The sequence below is a fragment of the Rhopilema esculentum genome, chromosome 11, assembly GCF_057945365.1.
Source record: "Rhopilema esculentum isolate cy_ngs chromosome 11, ASM5794536v1, whole genome shotgun sequence".
In the NCBI taxonomy this organism is placed as follows: domain Eukaryota; kingdom Metazoa; phylum Cnidaria; class Scyphozoa; order Rhizostomeae; family Rhizostomatidae; genus Rhopilema; species Rhopilema esculentum.
The window spans coordinates 3,039,452-3,052,037 of NC_142825.1; the positions used below are offsets into that span (position 1 = coordinate 3,039,452).

Consider the following 12,586-nt stretch of genomic DNA (forward strand, 5'->3'; position numbering starts at 1 on the left):
GAGGAGGAAACAAACAAAAACAATAAACAGTGAATGGATATAAAAATATCATAAAACATGAATAATGAAATTGATTATCGCAATTTATATTAGATTTCTTACAACCGTAGCTATACAACTAAATTTACTTATGATCGTTGAAAAAGATCACACAGAAATATTTTCACATGCAGCTAGAAACATAATTTGTTTCTGATGATACTATTTACAACGTTAATCAACAACAAGAAATGGCGAAGGGGTTACTTCTGAGAATGCTATCTACAACGCTGTTTCACATTGGCATCTGCGTACTGGGGACTCCTTTTACTTAAGAACGACCGGGAGACCAAGGAATTTATATAAAAAGTCCGATAGGATGTCAAGATTTGGGTTAAAAATGATATTGTTGTCAGTGAACTGATAAATGGGGGTAAAAGAGAGCAAATTATTTCATAAAAGAACGTAGAGAAGTTGAATTCAGTCAGCCTTAGGTATTAACAAAGGGGTGAACCTCCAACCACCTGGCATTACACTTTTAAAGGTTCAGATCCAGAAATATTATATCTTTAAAAACTGTCAATAAATTTATAAATTCTCATTGGGAGCCTAGACCAAAAGATTTAACGCCAAAGCAGTGAAACCTGCTAAATGCCTTGAGTGTCTCTTCCCGAATAATAATCGACAACAAACGAAAAAATATTTGATGAGAGAATAACCCCTTCCGACACTCCTCAATTAAGATCAAATTTATCACGTAAACTTTTATAAAATGTAGCTTTTTAACTACAAAAGGAAACGACAAGCACGCTGCAGCAAGAGGGCGGCCTAGTTTGTGATGACTATCTTTGCGAGAAACTTTCTGATTCTTAAAAAGTGGGTCTATTCAAGAATTTACGATAGAAAAACAAATAAGACATCTAGCTGAGAGAGAAGGTTCAATGCAGCTAGATTTACTGGCTAAAAAAACTCCCATTAACTGTCAAAACAAAACTGAATTGTGCATTTTGTAACGTTTTAAAATACTTGCTTGTTTTCCTGCCCAGGCCCTTCTACTTTGCAACCATCTAAAATATTTTTCGTTAATAATAACTTTTCGTTAATTTGGCAAGCAGAAATGGACTACAAATGTTTAAAACTTACACTCTGTTCCCCAACAGATCAACAAGTGAAAATGTTAAAGCCCTATAAAAACAAAGATTTCTCTAAAAACACGCTAACTCGTATACTAAAACAACATTAACCTCTTTTTCAAATTAAGTCCTCGATTTGATTGGGCCTTTCCAGTTGGCGCAGTCGTTGTAACCGAGGGCTTTCTCAGTTCATCAGCCTTACGAATAATTGTCGCCATGTCATATTCATCGCTAGGAAAATTCTAAAGCAAAAAGAATTAAATATCAAGCACTCGAACATATTATAAAACCAATATCTTTGATGTGAACTTAAAATTATTTTAGGCTTTCACAAAGCTGCACTACCTTCTATAAACTGCCCTAAAGTTGCAAACTTCTCAGAGTACAAAAAACTTGAAATCAAAACCCATATAAAACATAAAAGCCAGCGTTAAGAATGAAGACTTACTATAACTATTAAAAGATTGAATACAACGTTTGTAGAGGATATCTCAGCTCTAAATTGTAAGATGTTGCTCGTCGACGTTTAAGGCCAAGGTTTATCATTCAAAACCTGGTCTCTCTTTATCTAAGGTCTTGCAAAGTTTATGTTTGAACAAGTCGATTTAAATGACGATGATTTGAAAGATGGGAAGCTCTAGGGCTGATGGGATAGCGTAATATTAAAATATCGGCTATAAATGGGATGATACCTGTAGAAGCTTCATTGTCCACGCGAAGTCACTATCTAACAGTCTTTGTCTCATCAAACTGGCAAAAAGAGAACGAAATGAAAATGTTGATAAAAAAGAGAAAAATGTGGAATCACGGTCTAACAATGATATAAGGGATCGTGACACCAAAAAGTCAATTCGGTAGCAAAAAAAGAAATACCTTAATCACAAAACGAGTGAAAAAAAACGATGAGCGAGGCATTATTTGAAACCTAAATATCCGTACGTAAATATGAAATTCAAAATAAGATATAAAGCAGAATGCAATAAGGTTCTATGCAAAGTCTACACGTATATAAAGATTGTATTTTTAAGACATTTGAGATTTGCAGTATAGTTTGAATTTTATAAGGAGATAATGTTTTCTATATACGTCTATACTCACATTAACATTGCACAGCAAACATGTAGTATAAAATCGATCCTGTCAAGATCTGAAAACAGTGAATCCCAGAGCCTGATGACATCTACGAAAACAAACGTCCCGACATCTTCAATTAAGTTTTGAGAAGACAATAAATGAATCAGTAGTGGAATTTGCAACATGACACAGTTAAATGGGCTGATTAATTAAAATTAAGCTTGTTTTTTGCTCCCGAATAATATTTAGCAATTAATGAGAATCAAGAGCTGTTTTCGTTTAAGCTTGAAAATAAGACATCTCAATATGGGGCTGCAAGTTGAGATTTTCCCTAGAGGAGAAACACTTTTCCAAATATATAAGGCAAATTTATAGTGCAATCATTCAGCCAATTAGCTGCCACCCAATGGGTCATCAGTCAAAACAGTTGAATTTCAGTCCAATCTCTATTTAGTAATCTGTTCTCTGTGAGGTTTTATATCTAGTACTGTAAAATTTCATCATAAATTGTACAAATGCAGTCCTATCTTTTATAGCTAACTTGAAGGAATTCAATGATGCTTAGAATCAATAAAATGTGTTATCCATTCCTGGAGACGTACATAATTTCCGTCATTGAACTGAAAGTGCCTAGGTCATTTGCTCTCGCAGCCTCGTATTTTAAACTTGAAAAAGGAAAATTTCACAAACCTGGTAGTGAGAATTCCTGGGACAAAAGAAGCGTAATCCAGCGAAATGCGAAAAACTGAGGCTTTATACTCTTCTTTTCCTACAACAAAATGGACATAAGAATTCATATGAGAATTTTGAATTCAGTGCCATTTACTTAATGACCTTAAAATATTACAGGTCCAATGTTCATTTCAAACAAAAAATGTAAAGAGACTTGTCATGACACCAGGATACGTACCAAATCTTCAAATAGCTCTTGATCACTGCACTGTAGAAATTGGAATAACTGTAACATGACGTTTCCTACATAAAATATAAAAAGAAATAGAGATGTGTAGAAGACATGCAAATTTCTGCTTGCAGGGTATAAAAAGCCGGGGGTGTAGAGAAATGGCAATGTGTAGTGTAGTCGTGTAGTGTAGTGTAGTGTAGTGTATTTCTCTACAGCCGGGGGTGTAGAGAAATAGAATCGTTCTCTATTATTGGTGAGCAACTATTATCAAAGGTATGTTCGAATTCTCCAATGAAAGTGCTAACTGAAAACAACAAAGAAATTTCATAAAAATGAACTGATTGAAAAAGCTGTTTGCATCTTACCGATTCCACATGCAGAGTCGTCTAATGTTTTCAAAAAATTGTCCCTAATTTCCCCCATGAGATGGGCGAAACAGAAGAATGCATCGGCTTCAGCATGAGCTGGAAGGAAAACAAAGTCGAAATGTAGCATTACAATACTTAAATGTCACATACAGAACATCCATCCAGCACTTCGGAGGAGTAAATGCCTCTCATATCTTTCTAATAGAATGCAATTTGTTTCTGTTAATGGCTGTAATTCTGACTTGCATAAAATTTCTTTTGGTTTCCACGAGGATTAGTTTACCTATTGAGAGATCTCCTCCTTTAAGAATTAAAATCATACAAGTATTTGGTCCTATATTTTTATTTATACTATTATGTAGTTTAGTTTAATAATTTCTTTGTATTAATGATATATAAATTGTATGTTGAGAATTTAAGAAAATATGAAACTGAACTGACTGAATATGAAACTAAAATACTTGAAACGCCGTAATATCTAATTACCACCTATGCACAAGGCCTCTTTAATGGTAAGTCTATCTCAAGTCTTACGGAAACACAACATTCTGAACTACATTGGTTAATTAGCTGATTCGATCTTCTGACGTATATTGATATATAAAGAGTATTAGTTTCTACATATCATAGTACTAAATCGTGATTTATTTCATGGATACTTTTAAAAGGCAGGAATGTCCAACGGTAGTCCTAAGATACGAAATTCCATTTTGCATCCCCGTACCAACATAAGTTATTGATCCATCTCAAATAATGAAATTGAATTTCTTCTCTAGTAAACGTTGACTTTTCTGGACCTCAGCTGGTAACATTCTTGTAAAAACACTAAAATTAAATTCCTAGTAACTAATTTCAAACCCTATTGTAACCCAGAATGATCCTTTGTTTGAAGAAAATAACTAACCTTGCCACTCTTTATTTGGATCTGAAGCTAACACATTGTATATTGGTCCTATCACTTCGTTCATACCCTGTGTGCATAAAAACGTATGAACGAAGATTAAACTAATATTACAGTAAGCAGTATACGTGAACATATAAGAGATTATTATCAAGGAGGAAGTCTTTTAATCACAAAGAGAAAAATGAGGATTTTACTCTATGCTTATGGAGGGTTGAAAGGAAGAACTCTTAGGTTAGGTGCCTGTCAAAAGAGAGGTGGATACTGGAACTTCCCAAGATAAAGCTGGTAAAAACTTCAACCAATTTCCAGCGAAATAAGAAACACTGGCAATCTTTCCAGATTCTTTTAAAATTATTTTTAACAATTTTTAAACCAATTCTTATAATGTACCATTTATAATAAATTTAGATAATTTAGTTTCAATAAAATTTGTAAAAGAGATGAAGAGCCACAACTACATTGTGGAAAACCTCCTAATAACCATGTATATATGTATGCAATAAAAGTAGCCGAGACTAGAAATGCGTCATATATGAAGGAAGGTTGGGAAGGGTAGATATGCTACAGTTAAAGCCCGCGTATAAGAGCAAAATGAATTAAAAACAAACAGGCTGATAATTGAATTAGGCCCCCACGTAAAAGGAACCAAGTCAGCCTGTACAGGCCAAACAGGTCATGGCAAATCAAAAATAACTTTTTCGAAAGCTGCTTGAGAAACAAGATGTTTTTTGACAGAACCTGGTACTGAAGATAAGATATACTGTGAAATATATTATGTGTAAATAATAAAAAGCAAGTACAGAACTTACCTGAACATAGCCGACACCAGGGTTCAGCTTTGCATAAATAAACAACATTCTTTCAACAACCTACAGTACAAATTACCCGTTACTGATAACTGTTAAAACTTTATTTGCACGCTAATTTCTACTATCGTAGGGCCTATGCTTGTCTTGCTGTCAATAACAGTCAAAATGCTAAAGTTATTCACAATTAACTATAGACGTAGAAATCATAACAGAATTATCAACAAACAAACTGGCACCGATTAAGGAGATCATCATATTGTACCCTCTTAGCTGCAAAGCTGTCAATCAAAAAAAACAATAAAAGGGCATATCCTTTGTGTTCTCTTAACAATGTTATTGGCCGTTAACTTCAGCGGTTATTGTTGGATGTCGTTGATTGACAGCTGGAAGTGTGCTAGCCAATCACATTTAAGGCGATCTGTTTTCAATGCCAGAGGTTGATTTTTAAAAAAAAACATTTATTGCAATTCTAACGAGTATTTACCTCCCAATGAGCCTCTTGGCCTTCTGGCAGAAGAGCATATTCTTCCGCTCGTTTCTTCTTAACCTTCAATGAAGAAATTAAACGATCATAAAGTCAATTTTGGCTATAATACGGCTTGATGCCGACCTTGCATAAAGAAGCAATTCTGGAGCCCCTTTACAAAAAACATGGAGATTTGCGCAAGGATTGAACAAAGGCATATTTGCATAATATATACAGCTCATTTACATACAATTAGCAATTCAAATAATTTCTAAAATCAGAGAATCTTCCAGAGACGAACGTTAATACTTTTAAAAAGACCAGCACCAAAAATACGTTTATTACATCCAATTGACTTAACGTTGACCTAAAATATTCTGGTTGATAATCAGTAAACAGCCTTAATGAATAATGATAGAAATTCGTTACAGATTGTGGATTCTGATACATTTGCTGCAACTAATTAAATAGCAACTTCGGGTCACTAAAGCCACTTGAGTCGATCTTATCCTGTTTTCTTGTCTTCATTTCAGCCTATTTTTTTAAAAAGATGACTCTAAAGCCAGTTCGGAGCATTTGTAAGAGCTCGTCAACTTTCAAACGATCAGTTGTCTAATGATCGCATTAAGCGTGAAACTAGAAGTTGCAACTTAGAGCCGTTCCGTTCTACACAAGCGTGTACAGCTTTGCCTATACGGTTTCGAGGTCTTTATGACAGGCCACTTAAACAGTAATTGACTGTAAAACAGTTAAGTGGCAAACTCACATTTTTCACGCCAAGTCTGCTCATACCAATCTCTGAAGCCTCTAAAATGGCTTGTTCCACTCTTTTTCGCAGTGTTTCGCATGGTTTGTAAGTTCCTGTGTAAAATGATTGTATACTGAGTTTAAGAGTGGAATTTGCGAGTAACAAAATGTACATAGTCAAACGATACCTACCTAAATACAGATCGATTCTAAAACAATACCATACACAATATATAGTCCAAAATTTTCAAATATCTAGAAACTAATCGTAGTATTTCGTACCTAACATCAACCTCCCTTACCACCGAATTCTTTCACAATAACACTAGCTTTAGATATGCATCAATAGCAACACATTTTTGCAAATACTACGACAAAGAGGTAGAAAAGGCGATCCAACAGTTATACATTTTGTGGGTTAAACAAATAAAGATTCGCTGCATGAGATAAAATGCATAATTTACTTACAAACATAAACATTTTCGTTATAAATGTTTAGATAACTGATAAAACGTGAAGCTGAGGCAACGGTGAAATTTTCACCTGGAATTAATTTTAACGTACACATCTTTGTGGCTAAAACTGAATACTTATCAAAGAGCTACTACTTCTTGGGGCGATATCTTTAAAACTACATTAATCACGGTACTTAAAGTTGAATGCAAACAAAACAGAAGCAGAAGTGGCTAATACAAAAAGTGAGCAACGAAGAGATAGAACATCTAGCTGACGACAGCTGAAACTAATTTATAGCATGTATTGGTACAGGATGTCTCACCTCCTACATAAGATGCAGGGTACTCAGTTGGGTGCTGGAAGAAGGAGATATCTGGACAAAGCCTCCTGGAAAAAAAGAAAAGTTGACTGGATTTATTAATGGTTGAACATCACTGACGGCGGTAGCCCGAAGAGAAGAACTTATGTTGACAATGTCAAGTGGAAATGATCGAATAAATCTGCCTATTTATTTTGAAATGATTTTCTGTAACGATCGTTGTAGCTAATCTTGTAAAACCATCAGAAAAAACAAAGTATTCAGCTTTGCTTTCATAATAATTCTTCAAGTTTTGATTAATTCAGCCTTTAAAAATGTCTATTATCAAAACGTATTTGCTTTTCATGGCACATAGCGAGAATCACATTTACAATAGAAAATTACCTAACATCTCTGTCAATCTGAAGAAGCACTTCATTATCTTTAAAAAATGTCTGCCATTGACTTTCTGGGTCTAGATTTAAGGGCTGAAAGTAAAGAAAATAATGGAAAACATGCTTCTCATTCTGTTTTTATAAAGGTGTCAAAAACAATCTCACATTAAACAAACATGGAGTGTGTTTCATTGGGAAGAGAAAGAGAAAATATAAACACTGTTCAAGGTATTGACTGATTGAATTCATTAAGAGTGAAACCTGTTTCCATGGATACAAAATGCTGTTTCAAAATATTAAACATATTGAAGTACAGTAGATTAGTTTTAAAAGAAAAAACAAACTCTCAATGTTTGTTAGTTGCTAAAAATGTTAAAATAAAACAAACTATGATAGAATAGTGTTTACATTTAATATAAGCACAGAAGTATAGGCTTCTTTACTTTGAAACAGTATAGAGGAACAGAAAAATCTGTGTAATAGAATGCCAAACTATTGATGTCATAAAATAGTATCTTCGGAGTTTTAAAAAATTTGAGTCATATAACCACAAAGTGCACCAAGAAAAAGTTGAATTCAGCCTAGTCAGACCTTTATGGGGCTTAAGGAAATGATAAGACATGGCAAATGTCAGATTTATCCATGATAGCACTTTTGACTTTGATAAAACAGGTAAAACGAATGGGAATCAAAAATCACATCAACACGGCTTGCAAGGATTAAACTGTACCCCTAAATGTGCTAAATAAGCCAAATGTGTTACAAATTGGCTGATATATGGCAACAAGAGCACCAGCTCTTTCCTCACCAAACCAATGTAATTTGGACTAAAATCCACAAACTAGGCAACAAAAAGTCATCTATTAGCAACCCTCAGTACTTTAACTGGCTATCACAGTTAATTGTCTTTAGTGCCATTATCATGTTGTTATACTATCACAAAATGGCATTGAGGGCTTCAAACAAGAAAAATAGCACACAGATCCATATGGGGATCAAAATAAACAAGAGGGGGAAAATGCCAGCTTGACAGGTTTCTTGTTTCTGATCACTCAGCAACTGCTTTCTACCTTCAAATTTACAAAACTGCCTTATTTCAGTTTAAATTCCATTATAAGAAATTATTTATGTACAAAATAATTATGTGACTTTAATCCTCTCGGCCACCAAGTATATATCAGCAAGTTCAAAATAAAAGCATAATTTATTAAAGGAAACTTACATGGTCCAAACTAAGATCGCTTCCATTCAGCTTGTTTGATGATGGTTGAACAATAATGTCACTTATAAAATTTTGATACTTTGCCCTAGGTTAAAAAAGCAAAATTGCAACTGGATGGGGTGGTTTCTTTCACCATCAAGTTGAGCAAAATGTAAACATCAAAAAAGAAAAAATATCTTATTTACAAAATATTGCAAAATTTTAAAGTAGTAAATGCATATGTTATCTAACCATTAATTAAATTATATCCTTAAATATTAACCTTTTGCTTATGTCAGATTTTACAGAACAGTGACAGCATTATATTCTTTTTAATTTCAACAACAATCAGCTTAATGTTATCCAGAAAAGTAATCATATCCATGAAAGATGATCAACAACATGTTGAAAGGATGCTAATGAATTTATGACTAAAATTTGCTTCACGCTGCTGAGTAAAGGAAGCTATCAACAGAGAGAATGACACAGAAATCAACATGGATATGACACAGAAAATCGAGAAATTGAGCAGGCACAATGTTGATAAACAAGAGAAGAACCTGTAAAATATAGAGGCTTCTTGTTGGCTGACAGTGGGTCTTTAAAGTAAAAGCACTGTACCTTTCTTTCTCCAAAAATGTCTTCCATTTTGACCTGTCTAGTGGGAGATAGTTCAACAAGATCTGTAAATAAAAGATTAGTTTATTCAATATTTGCAATTCAACTTTTAACATCAAGTTATAAGAAATGTTGCCAACATTCATTCTTTTATTAAAGGTAAAGAAATACATAAGATATGTCACCTTCCAACACAGAGACCGAAATCCTGCCTTGTCTGGTATGCCTCTTTGAAAAATAAAACAAACATGATAAAGGTAAAGCGAAAATAAAATATAATTAAAATATAATTATTGAATCTAGGCTCTTGGTGTTCAACCAAAATGCATTTTGGTAGGATATGGCAAATTGCAGAAAAAGAAAAAACACAATTTCAAACATGATTACCTACCCTCAAAACAAATTTCCCGTAACTTCTTTATGTCAATCTTTGGTGTGGACAAAATGGTATTTAAGAGTGCAACCCTAAAAAATTCATATCGTGTTTCGTTATTTGCATTACATGAAAAATTTAGAAGGAGCTTTTGCTCTGATGAAGCCCTGTATGCTGGGCGAAATATTACCCTTCACTAATTTATGTGTATTTATGGTTGCTCATTCTAGTCATATTGTGGTGTTTCTTATTTGCTACCTTTTCAGCGATTTTTCGCCGCAAGAACTCTTTGGAGTCCGTCAAGCAGACTGCTATTGTGACCTTTTCTTTATTCACACAATACATACAATGCCTGCCAAAAGTATGTGGAGCACATGGCTATTTATTGCTGCATTTGATATCTTTCATTCCTTTCATGAAAAAAAATTACTACTTCTGCCCCCTTCCTCTCGAACAACAATGTTGATAATTTAGAGAAATATCATAAAAGAAACGCAAAAGAAAGTGCTTCCTAAAATCCTAACCTGTTTGATAGTAAACCAACATTGTTCTGTAGGGGAGAGGGGGATGATTGATTTTGACCTTGGAAATTGACGTCAGTGTTCCAAGACTTTTGGCAGGCATTGTAAATTCTATATTAAGAGCCTTTTTGCAGGCATGACCTCTCAGTGTTCCATGTTGCCACAATGTTTTCAAGAAACAATTTTATTCTTATGTTGTAGTCTCTGGTTACTGGACTTGGTATTCAATTTAAAGCCTTTTAGTTTTGGTTTCTTGTTTTAATGGGAGGGGGCTCACTTTTGATTAGTTAACCTACTTAAAGAGCTCCTCCTTAATCAGTCAATCTTAAATACAAATGTAAAGAAACTTAATTATTTCATTTTTGTCAGTATTATTAACTTTTAGTTGGTCACAAACATTTCATGACATCATTCATGACATCATAATTAAGAAACTCTTAAGAAACAATGAGTATTGAAATTTTCAGAATATTAAGAAACTGGAGTACTCAACATGGACCTTTGTTTCTTTTAAAAAAAGGAGGGTACTTCTAATGAGGAACAGTTTTTCAAGAGTGGCATTCAGGAAATAAATTTGATGTTCATAAACTGATGTTTTGAAAATAGGGGTTGATTCACTCAAGGAAGGGATGATATCATTGAGATGGATTTAACTACTCAGCTAAAGTAAAGGAGATGATTTCTTGCGTGTTGATTTAAATTAAAGTTTTTCATGGTGATAAAGACAAGATGAGGTTGAAACTTTTGGATCTTATTTGGTAGAAATGTTAAAGCCGAATAAATTACTTTGAAACCTCAAATCAATGGCTAAGCTATTTAAATAAGCAGTTTATTCGTGATGTTTCTATTTCTCTATCACCACGATTCTTGTAAATTACGTATGTGCCAAGTTTATTGCCATTGGTACGGTACTTTGACCTTCCTTGTTGTGGGACTTTATGATGGACACAAAAAACAGCCTTGGACTTTTCGCTGAATTAAGTCCTGATTCAAAAAGCCAACAAATTTCTGAGGGAACTAAAATGGACGAAAGAACGCTGAAATAATTTGTCCATCAGTCTTCTTTTTAGCTGCGAATTTCAAGTGCAGGATTGAAGATAAAGTTTGCATCGTGTTACTGAAAATGCCTTAATTTGGATTGGCAACATGATGCTATATTCAAGCAGTGATTCTTTCTTCTTTCTAAATTACTAGCTTACTTTCAATAAGACTACGATAAATGGAAGAAAAAGCCCCATACCTTTCTTGATACCGTCCGGCCATCATCGAAACGGGTTTTCTTGTTGTCACTTGTGACACCGAGCCGTGCTCCACCGAAGACGCCGATCAGAAACCTCGCAGCGGCATTATGACGTTGCCCCTAACGAATGTTTATCATTTGTGCCCATTTGAGGAAAATTTCCGAGGGGCCAATTCTAGGATTTGCGGTATTTGCTGGCTAGCAATTCACTACCCTGGGTACCAGAGTCTCCCAGAGTCCAGAAAAGTTGTTAATCTTCCTCCGGCCAAGCATATCTTACTATATAAAACCTTCCTCATTTTTAATGTGATTTAAATGGACGTAGTCTGGAATTTGGGGGTACTCGACTAGTTTTAACCCCTTTACTTGAAACCCCTTTTCATGTCTTAATATATAAAACCTACCTCATTTTTTTAATGTGTTTTGAATGGACGTGCTCTGGAATTGGGGGGTACTTAATGTGTTTTAAATGGACGTGGTCTGTAATTGGGGGGTACTTAATGTGTTTTAAATGGACGTGGTCTGTAATTTGGGGGTACTCGACTAGTTTAACCCCTTTCCTGTATTTCCAAAACATTTTTAAAAATTGTAGCTTGTTTTCAATTATAGATATTTTTGGGACAGATAAAAAGTAACAACTCTATGTCAATTGATAACAAATGCGTGTCATAATTTAAACATATAAATTATCAAAAGTCTGCGCCTAAATTTTACAATGCAAAACATTTCTGTGACAAATTTAATGTTAAAAAACAGGAGGTTTATAAATATTATTCGATTTTTTATATTTTTGTCTGACTGCATTTTCAAAGCCCAAAGGCAATAGGATTTTTCATTTTTCTATAGTCTTCAAACTTTTGATCACCTTCTTCAATTTCCTTTTGTTTCTACACCTTCCTCCGGCCAGTGGTCGTTGGGCCATCATGACGTTTCCCTGACTCTGAAGTCTCCATTATTTAGGCTCAGAACTACAGTTCGAAACATAGTCATCGCAGAAAAATAATCATCTACAAATTCGTTATCCCCGGATCCATGAGGCTCTGATACCCAGGGTAACGATTCACAGAAAAAAGAGGCTATTTAGAAATAAGACAAAAAGA

The 12,586-nt window shown here is 34.2% G+C and overlaps 1 protein-coding gene across 1 annotated transcript; it reads right to left on the reverse strand.

The window, feature by feature from the left end:
- Positions 1–34: 34 nt before the first annotated feature.
- On the reverse strand, positions 35–11,608 carry LOC135694108 (TBC1 domain family member 13). The gene is made up of 17 exons (XM_065212789.2): positions 11,487–11,608; positions 9,744–9,817; positions 9,538–9,578; positions 9,356–9,417; positions 8,756–8,840; positions 7,544–7,626; positions 7,163–7,227; positions 6,404–6,498; positions 5,656–5,718; positions 5,172–5,231; positions 4,363–4,429; positions 3,456–3,554; positions 3,097–3,161; positions 2,877–2,955; positions 2,211–2,292; positions 1,805–1,862; positions 35–1,354 (listed from the first exon to the last, which is right to left on the reverse strand). The coding sequence occupies exons 1-17, from the start codon at positions 11,510–11,512 to the stop codon at positions 1,208–1,210; spliced, it is 1,251 nt and encodes a 416-aa protein (XP_065068861.2). The 5' UTR covers positions 11,513–11,608; the 3' UTR covers positions 35–1,207.
- Between the last annotated feature and the right edge of the window lie 978 nt (positions 11,609–12,586).

Bases quoted from the DNA above. Each gene is read 5' to 3' on its own strand.
- LOC135694108 (XM_065212789.2), bottom strand. From the start codon at position 11,512: ATGATGGCCGGACGGTATCAAGAAAG. The intron at 9,579-9,743 runs GTAGGTAATCAT...TTTTTCAAAGAG, and splicing joins ACGGGAAATTTGTTTTGAGG to GCATACCAGACAAGGCAGGA. The intron at 8,841-9,355 runs GTACAGTGCTTT...TTTTTAACCTAG, and splicing joins ACATTTTTGGAGAAAGAAAG to GGCAAAGTATCAAAATTTTA.